This window comes from Salvelinus namaycush, unplaced genomic scaffold, assembly GCF_016432855.1.
Source record: "Salvelinus namaycush isolate Seneca unplaced genomic scaffold, SaNama_1.0 Scaffold852, whole genome shotgun sequence".
In the NCBI taxonomy this organism is placed as follows: Eukaryota; Metazoa; Chordata; class Actinopteri; order Salmoniformes; family Salmonidae; genus Salvelinus; species Salvelinus namaycush.
The window spans coordinates 56,291-73,241 of NW_024061589.1; the positions used below are offsets into that span (position 1 = coordinate 56,291).

Below are 16,951 nucleotides of genomic sequence, written 5' to 3' on the forward strand. Positions count from 1 at the left end.
GGGACGTAACACGGTGACAGTGATCCACAGATGTACTACTCACTCTAGGCCCTGCTGATCCACAGATGTACTACTCACTCTGGGCCCTGCTGATCCACAGATGTACTACTCACTCTGGGCCCTGCTGATCCACAGATGTACTACTCACTCTAGGCCCTGCTGATCCACAGATGTACTACTCACTCTGGGCCCTACTGATCCACAGATGTACTACTCACTCTGGGCCCTGCTGATCCACAGATGTACTACTCACTCTAGGCCCTGCTGATCCACAGATGTACTACTCACTCTGGGCCCTGCTGATCCACAGATGTACTACTCACTCTAGGCCCTGCTGATCCACAGATGTACTACTCACTCTAGGCCCTACTGATCCACAGATGTACTACTCACTCTGGGCCCTACTGATCCACAGATGTACTACTCACTCTGGGCCCTACTGATCCACAGATGTACTACTCACTCTGGGCCCTACTGATCCACAGATGTACTACTCACTCTAGGCCCTGCTGATCCACAGATGTACTACTCACTCTGGGCCCTACTGATCCACAGATGTACTACTCACTCTGGGCCCTGCTGATCCACAGATGTACTACTCACTCTAGGCCCTGCTGATCCACAGATGTACTACTCACTCTGGGCCCTGCTGATCCACAGATGTACTACTCACTCTAGGCCCTGCTGATCCACAGATGTACTACTCACTCTGGGCCCTACTGATCCACAGATGTACTACTCACTCTGGGCCCTACTGATTCACATATGTACTACTCACTCTGGGCCCTACTGATCCACAGATGTACTACTCACTCTAGGCCCTGCTGATCCACAGATGTACTACTCACTCTAGGCCCTGCTGATCCACAGATGTACTACTCACTCTGGGCCCTACTGATCCACAGATGTACTACTCACTCTGGGCCCTACTGATCCACAGATGTACTACTCACTCTGGGCCCTGCTGATCCACAGATGTACTACTCACTCTAGGCCCTACTGATCCACAGATGTACTACTCACTCTGGGCCCTACTGATCCACAGATGTACTACTCACTCTGGGCCCTGCTGATCCACAGATGTACTACTCACTCTAGGCCCTGCTGATCCACAGATGTACTACTCACTCTGGGCCCTGCTGATCCACAGATGTACTACTCACTCTAGGCCCTGCTGATCCACAGATGTACTACTCACTCTAGGCCCTACTGATCCACAGATGTACTACTCACTCTGGGCCCTACTGATCCACAGATGTACTACTCACTCTGGGCCCTACTGATCCACAGATGTACTACTCACTCTGGGCCCTACTGATCCACAGATGTACTACTCACTCTAGGCCCTGCTGATCCACAGATGTACTACTCACTCTGGGCCCTACTGATCCACAGATGTACTACTCACTCTGGGCCCTGCTGATCCACAGATGTACTACTCACTCTAGGCCCTGCTGATCCACAGATGTACTACTCACTCTGGGCCCTGCTGATCCACAGATGTACTACTCACTCTAGGCCCTGCTGATCCACAGATGTACTACTCACTCTGGGCCCTACTGATCCACAGATGTACTACTCACTCTGGGCCCTACTGATTCACATATGTACTACTCACTCTGGGCCCTACTGATCCACAGATGTACTACTCACTCTAGGCCCTGCTGATCCACAGATGTACTACTCACTCTAGGCCCTGCTGATCCACAGATGTACTACTCACTCTGGGCCCTACTGATCCACAGATGTACTACTCACTCTGGGCCCTACTGATCCACAGATGTACTACTCACTCTGGGCCCTGCTGATCCACAGATGTACTACTCACTCTAGGCCCTACTGATCCACAGATGTACTACTCACTCTGGGCCCTACTGATCCACAGATGTACTACTCACTCTGGGCCCTGCTGATCCACAGATGTACTACTCACTCTAGGCCCTGCTGATCCACAGATGTACTACTCACTCTAGGCCCTGCTGATCCACAGATGTACTACTCACTCTGGGCCCTACTGATCCACAGATGTACTACTCACTCTAGGCCCTACTGATCCACAGATGTACTACTCACTCTGGGCCCTGCTGATCCACAGATGTACTACTCACTCTAGGCCCTGCTGATCCACAGATGTACTACTCACTCTAGGCCCTGCTGATCCACAGATGTACTACTCACTCCGGGCCCTGCTGATCCACAGATGTACTACTCACTCTAGGCCCTACTGATCCACAGATGTACTACTCACTCTGGGCCCTGCTGATCCACAGATGTACTACTCACTCTGGGCCCTACTGATCCACAGATGTACTACTCACTCTGGGCCCTACTGATCCACAGATGTACTACTCACTCTGGGCCCTACTGATCCACAGATGTACTACTCACTCTGGGCCCTGCTGATCCACAGGTGTACTACTCACTCTAGGCCCTGCTGATCCACAGATGTACTACTCACTCTAGGCCCTGCTGATCCACAGATGTACTACTCACTCTGGGCCCTGCTGATCCACAGATGTACTACTCACTCTGGGCCCTGCTGATCCACAGATGTACTACTCACTCTAGGCCCTGCTGATCCACAGATGTACTACTCACTCTAGGCCCTGCTGATCCACAGATGTACTACTCACTCTGGGCCCTACTGATCCACAGATGTACTACTCACTCTAGGCCCTACTGATCCACAGATGTACTACTCACTCTGGGCCCTGCTGATCCACAGATGTACTACTCACTCTAGGCCCTGCTGATCCACAGATGTACTACTCACTCTAGGCCCTGCTGATCCACAGATGTACTACTCACTCCAGGCCCTGCTGATCCACAGATGTACTACTCACTCTAGGCCCTACTGATCCACAGATGTACTACTCACTCTGGGCCCTGCTGATCCACAGATGTACTACTCACTCTGGGCCCTACTGATCCACAGATGTACTACTCACTCTGGGCCCTACTGATCCACAGATGTACTACTCACTCTGGGCCCTGCTGATCCACAGGTGTACTACTCACTCTAGGCCCTGCTGATCCACAGATGTACTACTCACTCTAGGCCCTGCTGATCCACAGATGTACTACTCACTCTGGGCCCTGCTGATCCACAGATGTACTACTCACTCTGGGCCCTGCTGATCCACAGATGTACTACTCACTCTAGGCCCTGCTGATCCACAGATGTACTACTCACTCTGGGCCCTACTGATCCACCAGGTCCTGTTGGTCCTCTCACTCCCATAGCACCCTGTGGTAACGGACACAGAAAGCAGATCAAACAAACAGGTATGGTCCATTTTCATTCACCTTTTGATTGATGTTCCTGACAGAGGAGGTACTGTACATCACAGGAGGTTGGTGGCACCTTAATTGGGGGGGAGGGGCTCGTCCACTGGCTGGAGCGGAATTAGTGGAACGGTATCAAATACATCAAACACATGGTTTCCATGGTTTCCAGGTGTTTGATGCCATTCCATTCACTCCGTTCCAGCCGGTATTATGAGGCATCCTCCCCTCAGCAGCCTCTTATGCTGTACATCCAATCAGCCATATTTGGCCCTAAGACTCCAGCTCCCAAACTATCTACATGCAGTGCTTGAAGTGGACTGAAATAGGAGCTGGTACTCAGGATTTTAGGGTCCAGTACTGTTTATATTCAGCTGCCGGAAATCAAGCAGGAGAAAAGCACCAGTCTGTTCCGGCCCAATTCAAGCTCTGTCCACATAGAGAATCACTATGTCCTGACTGAGGATCTATATGTCCTGCGGATCGTTAGGTGATGAGGAGTGTGAGGTGATGAGGATCGTTTAGGTATTTTGTATTTTGTATTTATTAACGATCCCCATTAGCTGCTGATCGTTAGGTGATGAGGAGTGTGAGGTGCTGAGGATCGTTTAGGTGATGAGGATCGTTAGGTGATGAGGATTGTTAGGTCATGAGGATCGTTAGGTGATGAGGGTTGTTAGGTCATGAGGATCGTTAGGTGATGAGGGTTGTTAGGTGATGAGGGTCTTTAACTGATACTCACATGGGGTCCACCTTTTCCCAAATCACCTGGAAGTCCTCCTGGCCCCGGGGGTCCCTGTTCAGAGAAACACGTATTAATTCACCGAAAATTATGACTTGTACTAATTTATCACTCACACAAAAAATATACTCTTTTTTTTCTTAATTTTTATCGTTTTGAAAGTTTTTCAACAATATGTCTGTTTCCCATACAGTTGCCTTCCGAATGCATCAAAGGTATCTTACCATGGCTAATGTGAACGTTAACAGACATTTTACTAGATACTGTACTGTAAAGATGTAATACATGTGTCATGTGTGAATGTGTAATTAATAATACTGTAAAAGACTTACAGGGGGTCCATCGTCTCCAACACCCTATGGAGGAAAACAGAAACACCAGACGAGTCAATGCCACTATAGCATCTTACTATAGCATCTCACTATAGCATCTAACTATAGCATCTTACTATAGCATCTTACTATAGCATCTTACTATAGCATCTTACTATAGCATCTCACTATAGCATCTAACTATAGCATCTTACTATAGCATCTTACTATAGCATCTTACTATAGCATCTCACTATAGCATCTTACAATAGCATCTTACTATAGCATCTCACTATAGCATCTCACTATAGCATCTTACTATAGCATCTTACTATAGCATCTTACTATAGCATCTTACTATAGCATCTTACTATAGCATCTTACTATAGCATCTCACTATAGCATCTTACTATAGCATCTTACTATAGCATCTTACTATAGCATCTTACTATAGCATCTTACTAAAGCGACTTAATAGGCTCTATGAAGGCTCTATGAAGGCTTCATTAATAAGCCTTAGAAGCTATGTTTCATGTGATCTGAGAAAGCAGAATATTCTATGGCTGGGCCCTCTGAGTCTTCAGTATGGACTGATTCCACTAATGAATGAGTGGTTCATAGAGAATGATGTAACTCACAGCTAGTCCACGAGGTCCTGGTTTCCCGGGTTCCCCCTGAAACACAGTAAAATAGCATGTAAGTTTGAAAACACAGTGAACATGAGACAACTGTAAAGAGAATATTTAATATGCACTGTGAGTTAATCATCCCCCATCCAGCACCCAAAGCAAACTATGCATGTAGAAGACATAAAAGTATTTTCTCCATAAAGACATGTTTTTAGCTTGTCATGTACACAGAAACAGAATTCAGTATCGTGTCCTGTTTCCCCCAGGACCACATACACATACTAAACATGTAAGATGCTTTGGATAAAAGCCTCTGTTGCATATATTCACACATGACTTGTATTCTTATACTGTAATAGTCTAGCCACTGTTCCAAATCCTTAGACATTGTCAAACACACACCAAACACACACCAAACACACACCAAATACACACCAAACACACACTAAACACACACCAAACACACACCAAACACACACCAAACACACACCAAACACACACCAAACACACACCAAACACACACCAAATACACACCAAACATACACCAAACACACACCAAACACACACCAAACACACACCAAACACACACAAAACATACACCAAACATACACCAAACACACACCAAACATACACCAAACACACACCAAACACACACTAAACACACACCAAACACACACCAAACACACACCAACTAAATTCTGCAGCTGTTTGATTCCTGTGCTGTAATATTCTCGCGAATTTCTTTTCCTTCTTAGACAAATTAAGCCATCTGAGTAAAATCATTAACTAGAGACTCAACAAACTATGTATGAGGAAAACATCAAAGTATTTCTCCATAAAGACCTGCTTTCATCTCATCAGAAACACACAGCAACAGTATCCTACTCCGCATCCTTTTGACACTTCCACTGAATATTCTGGACAATTTCCTTCTTAGACAAATGAAGCCGTCTGAGTAATTACTTAACTAGAGACTTCACAGACTGAATTAACATTCCTCCAGTTTAATCCTGTGACTGAGAACCTGAGCCAGGCAGGGTACACACCAAAACGAAGAAAAAAATAGGGAGGGATTTAATGAACTCGTCCAATAAGAAACACTAATTTTGTTCTTCGTTGCAAATCGTTTTAATTTTTTTCCCCTTGCTTGCCCTAATGAACACAACTCTGATGCTTGGGCCTGGTTCCCCACAGAGATTACCCAGAACTCTGGCAGGGAGGGATCAGGGATCAGGGATTAAAGCTCATTTGTCATGAGGAATTGCTTTACGCGTTGTAATTGTAATTCCTGCTGTCTTGCCTGCCAACACAGTGGGCGAATGGATGGTCAGCAGCTTGGCTCAGTCACCTGACTGAGAGTTACCCTGGTCCCAGATCTGATTGTACTGTCTGGTGTGACAATGACCAAAGGAATTGACAAGACAGCACCAACACATCTGGGACCAGACTGTCTGAGAGTCTATGAAGCAGAAACATTAAAGGGCTCATTAGTGATTAGTTACTCACTTTCTGTCCAAGGGGACCATCAGGGCCTTCATCTCCAGTAGGGCCAGTCAAACCCTGCAGAGAGAGGAAGAGAGGAGAGAGAGACCAGGCTTCACTAATCCATCACAACAAAGACAGAAATGTCATCCAATGTCAGTAGGAGATCAGCTGTACGCTAGAAAACCATAAGAGTTAGTTGATACCTTTTCAAAAGCGATCATAACAGAAAACCTTTCTCTAAGAAATGTTTTTGCAACTTTACAAACTTTAAGGTGTGCTTTAAGCCTTCCTAATCTCATAATAATTCCAGCTGTGTATGTACATGATGTCATAAAATAAGTTGCGTACAACACAGCTAATGGGGTGGGAGGAGCTCAGAAGTAGGCGTGTGTACGTGGGCAGGGCTAAACGATGCCCCTCCCACAAGGAATGAATCGGTAAACACTGTGCATTAGTAGAAACGGGTATCCAGTACTTTTCAGCACAGCTTGACAGAATGGCAAAGCTCTGAAATACATGCTCTTTTCCATTCTCTGACTTATGTTGGCATTTTCAAAATAGTTTCAACAAATGCTTCCTTGGATTATATTGATTTAAGATAGATCATGTTTAGTTTGAATAGATGGTGGCATCTAGTCTAGAATAGGAAATATCTCCACAGACACCACGGTCAGGACACTGAGAGCATCTGAGACAAACTGAGACATCTCTGTGAGACAGTTAACTTACTGGGAGAGTGGTTAACCCAAACCCACATTCCTCTGGTCCAACTCAAACAAGATCCATTGACAGGTATCATTCCACAGCAGCCTGAGGATCCTCAACTGGAGAATGGAGACTGGAGACACCCACAGCACAAACACTGCTGGGTACTGTTTCACTAAGGCTTTATGGGCGTGAGAAAAAATATTGCCAAAATAATAAAAACACTTCACAGCAATCATTTTCTGGACAAAAATAATATCCAGTTGAACATGTACACGGAGTTTAAAAACATTAAGAACACCTGCTCTTTCCATTTCACAGACTGACCAGGTGAATCCGGTTGAAAGCTATGATCCCTTATTGATGTCACTTGTTAAATCCACTTCAATCAGTGTAGATGAAGGGGAGGAGACAGGTTAAAGAAGGATTTTCAAGCCTTGAAACAATTGAGACATGGATTGTCTATGTGTACCATTCAGAGGGTGAATGGGCAAGACAAAATATTTAATTGCCTTTGAACAGGGTATGGTAGTAGGTGCCAGGCGCACCGGTTTGTGTCAAGAACTGCAACGCTTCTGGATTTTTCACTCTCAACAGTTTCGCTTGTGTATCAAGAATGGTCCACCACCCAAAAGACATCCAGCCAAGTTGACACAACTGTGGGAAGCATTGGAGTCAACATGTGGAATGCTTTTGACACCTTGTAGAGTCCATTCCCTGACAAATTGAGGCAATACTGGCAAAAGGGGGGAGCAACTCCATATTAGGAAGGTGTTCCTAATGTTTGGTATACTCATCCACTTTGATATCTCATCCGTATGCCTTTGTTCACACTCTATAGACCTACTAGTCACTTTGATATCTCATCCATATGCCTTTGTTCACACTCTATAGACCTACTAGTCACTTTGATATCTCATCCATATGCCTTTGTTCACACTCTATAGACCTACTAGTCACTTTGATATCTCATCCATATGCCTTTGTTCACACTCTATAGACCTACTAGTCACTTTGATATCTCATCCGTATGCCTTTGTTCACACTCTATAGACCTACTACAGTCACTTTGATATCTCATCCGTATGCCTTTGTTCACACTCTATAGACCTACTACAGTCACTTTGATATCTCATCCGTATGCCTTTGTTCACACTCTATAGACCTACTACAGTTACTTTGTTCACACTCTATAGACCTACTACAGTCACTTTGATATCTCATCCGTATGCCTTTGTTCACACTCTATAGACCTACTACAGTCACTTTGTTCACACTCTATAGACCTACTACAGTCACTTTGATATCTCATCCGTATGCCTTTGTTCACACTCTATAGACCTACTACAGTCACTTTGATATCTCATCCGTATGCCTTTGTTCACACTCTATAAACCTACTACAGTCACTTTGATATCTCATCCGTATGCCTTTGTTCACACTCTATAGACCTACTACAGTCACTTTGTTCACACTCTATAGACCTACTACAGTCACTTTGATATCTCATCCGTATGCCTTTGTTCACACTCTATAGACCTACTACAGTCACTTTGTTCACACTCTATAAACCTACTACAGTCACTTTGATATCTCATCCGTATGCCTTTGTTCACACTCTATAGACCTACTACAGTCACTTTGTTCACACTCTATAGACCTACTACAGTCACTTTGATATCTCATCCGTATGCCTTTGTTCACACTCTATAGACCTACTACAGTTACTTTGATATCTCATCCGTATGCCTTTGTTCACACTCTATAGACCTACTACAGTCACTTTGACATCTCATCCGTATGCCTTTGTTCACACTCTATAGACCTACTACAGTCACTTTGATATCTCATCCGTATGCCTTTGTTCACACTCTATAGACCTACTACAGTTACTTTGATATCTCATCCGTATGCCTTTGTTCACACTCTATAGACCTACTACAGTCACTTTGTTCACACTCTATAGACCTACTACAGTCACTTTGATATCTCATCCGTATGCCTTTGTTCACACTCTATAGACCTACTACAGTCACTTTGTTCACACTCTATAGACCTACTACAGTCACTTTGATATCTCATCCGTATGCCTTTGTTCACACTCTATAGACCTACTACAGTTACTTTGATATCTCATCCGTATGCCTTTGTTCACACTCTATAGACCTACTACAGTCACTTTGTTCACACTCTATAGACCTACTACAGTTACTTTGATATCTCATCCGTATGCCTTTGTTCACACTCTATAGACCTACTACAGTCACTTTGACATCTCATCCGTATGCCTTTGTTCACACTCTATAGACCTACTACAGTCACTTTGACATCTCATCCGTATGCCTTTGTTCACACTCTATATACCTACTACAGTCACTTTGATATCTCATCCGTATGCCTTTGTTCACACTCTATAGACCTACTACAGTCACTTTGATATCTCATCCGTATGCCTTTGTTCACACTCTATAGACCTACTACAGTCACTTTGTTCACACTCTATAGACCTACTAGTTACTTTGTGAACCTACAGCAGAAGTGTGACTGAAATGCAAACTACCTACAAAGTGATACATGAACCATGTACACTTGATAGTATGCTTTAGGATATTAATACAAACTAATATCCTAGGAGTGTTTTCCTAACCTGCTTTTCTCCCTCCAATTTGGATGGAAGCTACAGTTAATTAAGTGCAGGCCTTCCTTCTCTCTGCCTGAACAAAAAGGCTGTTGTGTTACAAAGGAAACTGTCAATTTCTTAGCCTTTTCTTTGCTCCCGAGTGGCGTAGCGGTCTAAGGCACTGCATCTCAGTGCTAGAGGCGTCACAACAAACACCCTGGTTTGAATCCAGGCTGTAACCCAACCGGCCGTGATTGGGAGTCCCATAGGGCCGCGCACAATTGGCCCAGTGTCGTCCAGGTTTGGCCGATCTAGGCCGTCATTGTAAATAAGAATTTGTTCTTAACTGGCTTGCCTAGTTAAATAAAGGTTACTATAAAGGTTAATATATATATTTGGCCTGCTTGAAAATTCTTCACATTTTTCTCCGATTGGCTCCTCTCTTGGGTAAGATTGATTGGCTCCTCTGTTGGGTAAAGATTGATTGGCTCCTCTCTTGGGTAAAGATTGATTGGCTCATATTTTTAAGGGTAGAAGGTGTACATATTGAGAAGTTCCACCTCCTAGCTACTGTACTGCTGCTATAACATGAATATGACAGTCATCATGACTAGTTCACTATTACTATCATCAAAGATAACAAAAAAGACGCCAATGACGACAAACAGGAAATTGAAGGCAGAGGATGAAACAGGATACTCACATCATCCCCGGGCTCGCCTGGCAACCCGGCTGAGCCTAGTTTACCTGCATCTCCACCAGGACCCTAACAACACAACAACACAACCACAATAGAAAGCATAAGAACAACAGCATACAGTCAAATACAGCAGAATTACTAGATGATAATGACATAGTATTGTGTCAACAATAAAATAAAGTTTATAATTACAGCAGGGCCATCCTCTCCGTCGTCTCCCCTCTCACCCTGAAATAGAAAAAGGCCTACATGTGAAATGCACAGATAAATATATATCTATATATATTCACATATGTAAACATATGTGTTTATACATAATTGGTCTAATTCTAAATCTTCCGCATGCAGCCGGTTTATGGTTGTAAAAAGGGTTGTGCTCGCCCACCGTACAAATCACATAATCGCATAATTATGAACAAGTGTTGGGATGATTGTGATAGTGACATGAGGTGAGCACATCCCATCTTACAAATCAATTATGAACATGAGTTGTGATAATGCTCTTTATCATTTGGAAGATAATTCAAGTTAATAGAGGAGAGAACGTACAGCGACACCATCAATTCCTGGGACACCTGCGGGTCCTGGAGGGCCGACGGGGCCTGAGGCCCTCTGGACAAAGAGACGGTCAAACAAGGCAATCAGCTATGGATATCATTGCTATACATAATGAACATCTGTATGGGACATACTGTATGTCTGAAAATGAAGGAGAGGCAGAAGTCTCCTTTAGGCTTAGCCAATAATAATTCATTCAAGGAATAACAGGTGCATAATTGCCATAGCAAAGCAAACATAAGACACCAACACAACTGAAGCAAATACCCTTCGTTCTGAGAAATATGTTCAATCCATGTGGTAGTAGCTACCCACTGGGCACAGACATCAATTCAACGTCTATTACATTTTGGTTCCAACGTCATTTCATTGAAATGATGTGGAAACAGCTTTGATTCAACCAGTGTGTACCCAGTGAGTACATGATGTAAATAAATACTGTATGCTCAGTCACAGTCACCCAGTGAGTACATGATGTAAATAAATACTGTATGCTCAGTCACAGTCACCCAGTTACAAAAAGGAAATGATCATCCTTTGATTTGTTTCAGTATTTCTTATAGAACTTCACGTACATGACTAGACCAACTATAATCTGGCCATTCTGCTAGTTGATTCCACAACAATAAATCCATGAGAATAACATCATGTAGATACACTCACCTGAAGTTCTGCTTCATCAACCTGAAAGCAGAGGTACACAGAGAAGGACTTACTTGTGTGGAGCAAATAAGGACAATCTGCACCAAAAGTACCCAAAAAAGTGGCCCGCGAGCCATGGTCTCTCCTGCTCTTCCCTCTCCCGGACAGCAAGAACGGGTAAAAATGTTTTCCTTTTTCTTGGATGAGTTGGGTTGATGGACCCCCGACAAAAAAAGTCACCCAACTGAATCCGTTTCTACCAACTGAACCGCCAGAGGTACCATAGGCATCAAAGCCTTATGCATATTCATGACCTGCTTAGTTATAGGAAGTGATTGGCAGAATTCACGGACTGCGCCAGAGAACAGACTGGGAGGGGTTATTATGGGTACAGAGGGTAAATGGAAAATTGAAAATAATAGCGGGCAATTTAAATGGCTTGGGATTTATTGAACCACCTGTTTAGTGTTAATCTTTCATGTTGTTTATTTACAATGGTTGCCTGGGCTAGATAATACCAGCCTCTTTACTGGCTATTTTGATCATTTAGTTCAGTAATTTGACAATCGTTGCAGTCTGTTTTGTCAATGGTTCTTACCGACGTCCTGACTGATAGGTCATTGCAGGTCTGTGGTCGCCCCACATCACAATGAATGTGCATCGATTGGAGCTCAAACTGAAAAATAAACACAATAATAATAATCACTCCGACATAAGTCACATTCACAACCTATGTATAATATAATTGGCAAAATAGTGATCGTTAAATCCTTAGTTATCGTCACCAATCCTCAATCGGCTAAACCATCATGTAGGACTAATCCTCACATCACATGCATGATTCTCAACTAATCATAGTAATTTGACACTAACAGTAAGATAACTACTGATTGTAATGTTATTAATATATCTTTATTGTGACCACGAATAGAGTGAACCTGCCTGATGATAAAAAAATTTTTTTAAATACATCCCAAACCACAATTATTATCAAAGGGCAATTACGCGCGATATTACGCGGACTTTTACTCTGTGATTTGGTTTTGGGACTATATTACAAACATCTCCCTATAATATTGCACTGCCATCATAGAAACTTTGCCTGGTCTTCCCTAGACACAGCCAGGTCATCTTCTGGACTAGAACCTCTGTGTTACAATTCCCACTTATTTGTAGAAATTGACATGGCGGAGCGCCACGCATTCCTTATAGGCCGCATTCGGCTAAAAAGTCACTCTCGGAGTAGGTCATTTACAGTAAAACTCTCCAATGTAGGCTAGAGTGTATGCCGAAAAACTAGGTTTGAATATTTGGAGTGGTCCTGTCGTTACTCACTATTGTGCCTTAAAGTCCCAAACCTCTTGTACTTGCCATAGGACTAGCCTTATGAAAGGAGGCTAAGCACAAGTTCACAAAACAATCAACTTACTGGCACTGCTAAAACGGGGTTATCCTTCAGCTTTCCAATCAACGTGTATCCATCCAGGTTGACTATACCTCTCTGGGGTGTGTTCTGAGAGTCCACCATAATGCAATCCACGAACAGAGTTACAGAACGCTTGCTGACTTTCAGTAAGATATTGTGCCATTGAGAGTTGAAGAGGAACGGTAGGAAAGGGAAAACGGCCGTCTCTCGTGTTTTATTCAATGTTGTGAAGGTAAATTCAAGAGACAGCGATTCTCCGTTCAGTCTAACGGCAAGCTGCTCTTCGCCGTTCAAATCTTGCATTTGCCAAATATTCCAGTTCTTGGTTACGGCACTGCGGTTCATTCGTAAAACTGTCACAAACGCAAATTCCTCCGGTAGTCCAAGGGGATACGCTGATCTGAAACATGGAGAGAAATAGTCACTTATCTTGTACATATTAGCCTTTGATAAGTTGGCTAATATCGCCAATGCTAACATCACCATGCATAGTAGGACTAGATGTTAAGGCCTAGTTGTCTATTCATCTACATGCTTTACACATCGAGTCCAGAGTAATTTACCAAAAAAAGTGTATATAATTGTAGTTAAATTATACACAAGTGATGCTATGGCTAAAATAATGTATACTTCTCCTAAAGTGAGCAGTGGCCCTTCATGTGGCCTATTAGCGCGGGAGGTAGCCCAGCGGTTAAGAGCGTTGGACCAGTAACTGAAAGGTCGCTGGTTCGAGCCAACTAGGTGAAAAATCTGTCGATGTGCCCTTGAGCAAGGCACTTAACCCGAATTCCTCTTGTAAATTGCTCTGGATAAGATACTGCAATGTGCTGCGAGTTACCCTGATTCAGCACCATGGACAGGGACATGACCGGTAGATGGCAGTGTTCACCAATACTGCAGCTCTCTGGCCAATTACTGCAGAACCGTTGACCTACAGTATATATTTAATTGTACTATTGTTCCTGGGGTTATCCCTAAGATCTGGAAAGTGGAACCGTCCAATCTCCAAATGATCTTGCCTTTCCAAACTTTTAGAATCCCTGACCAACTGTCAGATAAGAACTTCTCGTTCTATTCTTAATGTGAATATAGTTTTAAACCTGGACATACTGTAGCACCGGTTCAGCTGCTACGCTCCTTTTAGATAATGTGTTAAGTTGCTTGGATCATAAAAATCATTGTGCTGCCTTATTTATAGACATTCCCAAGGCCCTTGACACTGTTGACCATCACACTCTCATTCAAAGGTTGACTGAAATAAGCCTGGATCAGGCTTCTTGCAAGTGGTTTGAAAATGATCTGTCAGACAGGGTACAGTGTGTGATTTCTGATGGTGTCAAGTCTAGGTTCCTGGATATTAGGAAAGGTGTACCACATGGGTCGGTATTGGGACCTGTTCTCTTTACTTTTTATATACATAATATTGGTCTATTTGTTCAAACTTGTAATATTCATCTGTATGCAGACGATCCTGTTATGTATGCCGTTGCCCCAACTGTAGACCAGGTGTTGTTAGAGCTGCAATCTGACTTTGTTGCCTTACAGAATGCCCTGTTTATTTTTTTAAAAGTTGGACTTAATGTGGGCAACACTAAATATATGTTTTTCTCTAATTCTCACACTTTTTTTCCCGATGGACTATATATTTATTAATTAAATGGTTCTCCCATCAATCAGGTTCCTGCCTATGAATATCTGGGCTTTTGGATTGACAAGGATTTATTGTTTAAAAAACATACTGTGGCAGGTAGCCTTGTGGTTAGAGCGTTGGACTAGTAACTGAAAGGTTGCAAGTTTGAATCCCCGAGCTGACAAGGTAAAAATCTGTGGCTCTGCCCATGAACAAGGCAGTTAACCCACTGTACCTAGGCTGTCATTTAAAATGAGAATTTGTTCTTAACTGACTTGCCTAGTTAAAATAAACTTGTTAAAAAGCTAAGATTTAAAGTGGGCTTCTTTTTTTGAAATAGATCTTGCCTCTACCTAAACAGCAGGAAACAGATTGTACAGTCAACTTTCCTGACAGTTCTTAACTATGGTGACACAATACCCAGAATGCAACAAGCAGCCACTAACTACTCTTAACCCTTAGGATGCTGTCTACCATAGTGCCCTTCACATTATCACAGGTGACAGTTTTAATACTCACCACTGCATCCTGTATCAAAAGGTTGGCTGGTACCCATTGAAGTCCCGTAGATCAATTCATTACTCCTTTTTTGTTTACAAAGCTTGTTTACAATTAGATGTTCTGGTGCTACTCGGGCAGTTTAGAGTGTTCATTGAATACCTAGTAGCTGAGGACTGTAACTGTTTTTCATAAATGTTGTGTTTGTATTGATTGCCGTTTTGTTTGACATTGTATTGGTTGTTGTATTGCTGTGATCAGGGCACTCTTGGGATTCAGACCATGGTCTCAATGGGTTTTCCCTGAATAAATAAAGAATAATAATTTTATAATAATAATACATTACATCTACAGCACTAGCCGCCCACTGGATCTGTGCTATTTACCTTGTGTTAATTCTGAAGTTGAATGCTGGCCCTATTTTGTAGGCAACATGCTGAGAGGTTGATCCAGGCCCCTTTTGAACTGTTCCTCTTCTGGCCAGCTCAGCAATGTGAAACTGGGACATGATATAAAAACCTGTTGGTAGGATAATGTACATTAGGGATACTTGTTGACATGGATAGTTGTAATTTGTTTTTTTAAATTGTTGTTTTTTATCTCAGTAGTTTGAACTCTCACCTGGGAAACTATCCTCTCCGACCTTAATCGGAGGACACAGGCCCTGCTCAGTTTGAATGTCAGCTCCAGAGGAAAAAGACACCCCTGCAAAGAGGAAGAGACAGACTGACTTGTCTTGGCTGAAGTAGGATATGTGTGTGTGTGTGTGTGTGTGTGTGTGTGTGTGTGTGTGTGTGTGTGTGTGTGTGTGTGTGTGTGCGTGCGTGCGTGCGTGCGTGCGTGCGTGCGTGCGTGCGTGCGTGCGTGCGTGCGTGTGTGTGCACATCCAAGTGCCCCCTTCTTCCTAGCCTGCACCAGTGCTGATTGCCTCATAGCCTGACCTTCACACTGAAAGAAGCTGCTACTGCAGTGATTACAGTACGTGGACAGACAGACATCCAATCACCCATCCAATCATCCAGTGTTTGGAAAGCTGCTGCACTGCTGTACGTAGCCCTGCTGTGAGCACTGAATAAATATTATCTCTGAGTATTGGTTGTTTCCTCTTAGGCCTAACACCCTGGCTCGAGACTTGACATCTTGGCTCACTGATGCAGTCCTACCTAGCTGCACCATTGTATCACTCAGTTTCTTACCGTCATGAAATGTTGAAATAAGAACTGTTCAAGAGTCACATCATCATCAATTGGGAATTCACATCGCCTATACATTCGGCTTTTTCCAGGGTTTAAGAAGATATTTAAACGCACTACTCTATTGTCTGTATGTCTTCTACAGAGTATTAAACAATACTTACTCTGCGAGTGAAGGCCTGTGCTGAGGCATTGTGGGATCACATAGCATAACAAGTAGAGGAGGACCTCCCTAAAATACAAATGGCATGTCATCACAGATGTTAGGAACGCAGATGTTAGGGACACAGATGTTAGGAACGCAGATGTTAGGAATGCAGATGTTAGGAACACAGATGTTAGGAGCACAGATGTTAGGAGCACAGATGTTAGGAGCACAGATGTTAGGAATACAGATGTTAGGAACTCAGATGTTAGGAACACAGATGTTAGGAACACAGATGTTAGGAACACAGATGTTAGGAATGCAGATGTTAGGTTAGGAACACAGATGTTAGGAATGCAGATGTTAGGAACACAGATGTTAG

At 43.3% G+C, this 16,951-nt stretch overlaps 1 protein-coding gene across 1 annotated transcript in view; it reads right to left on the reverse strand.

The window, feature by feature from the left end:
* Positions 1 to 16,407, reverse strand: part of LOC120043067 (collagen alpha-1(IX) chain-like) — a 41,211-nt gene extending 24,804 nt beyond the window's left edge. Inside the window, exons 1-9 of the mRNA XM_038987789.1 lie at positions 16,395 to 16,407; positions 15,618 to 15,750; positions 13,107 to 13,503; positions 12,276 to 12,353; positions 11,699 to 11,719; positions 10,481 to 10,543; positions 4,360 to 4,383; positions 4,028 to 4,081; positions 3,194 to 3,247 (exon numbers count right to left, since the gene is read on the reverse strand). Coding sequence (XP_038843717.1) covers positions 3,194 to 3,247; positions 4,028 to 4,081; positions 4,360 to 4,383; positions 10,481 to 10,543; positions 11,699 to 11,719; positions 12,276 to 12,353; positions 13,107 to 13,503; positions 15,618 to 15,750; positions 16,395 to 16,407 — 837 coding nt within the window. The remainder of the gene's footprint in view (positions 1 to 3,193; positions 3,248 to 4,027; positions 4,082 to 4,359; positions 4,384 to 10,480; positions 10,544 to 11,698; positions 11,720 to 12,275; positions 12,354 to 13,106; positions 13,504 to 15,617; positions 15,751 to 16,394) is intronic.
* Positions 16,408 to 16,951: the final 544 nt, after the last annotated feature.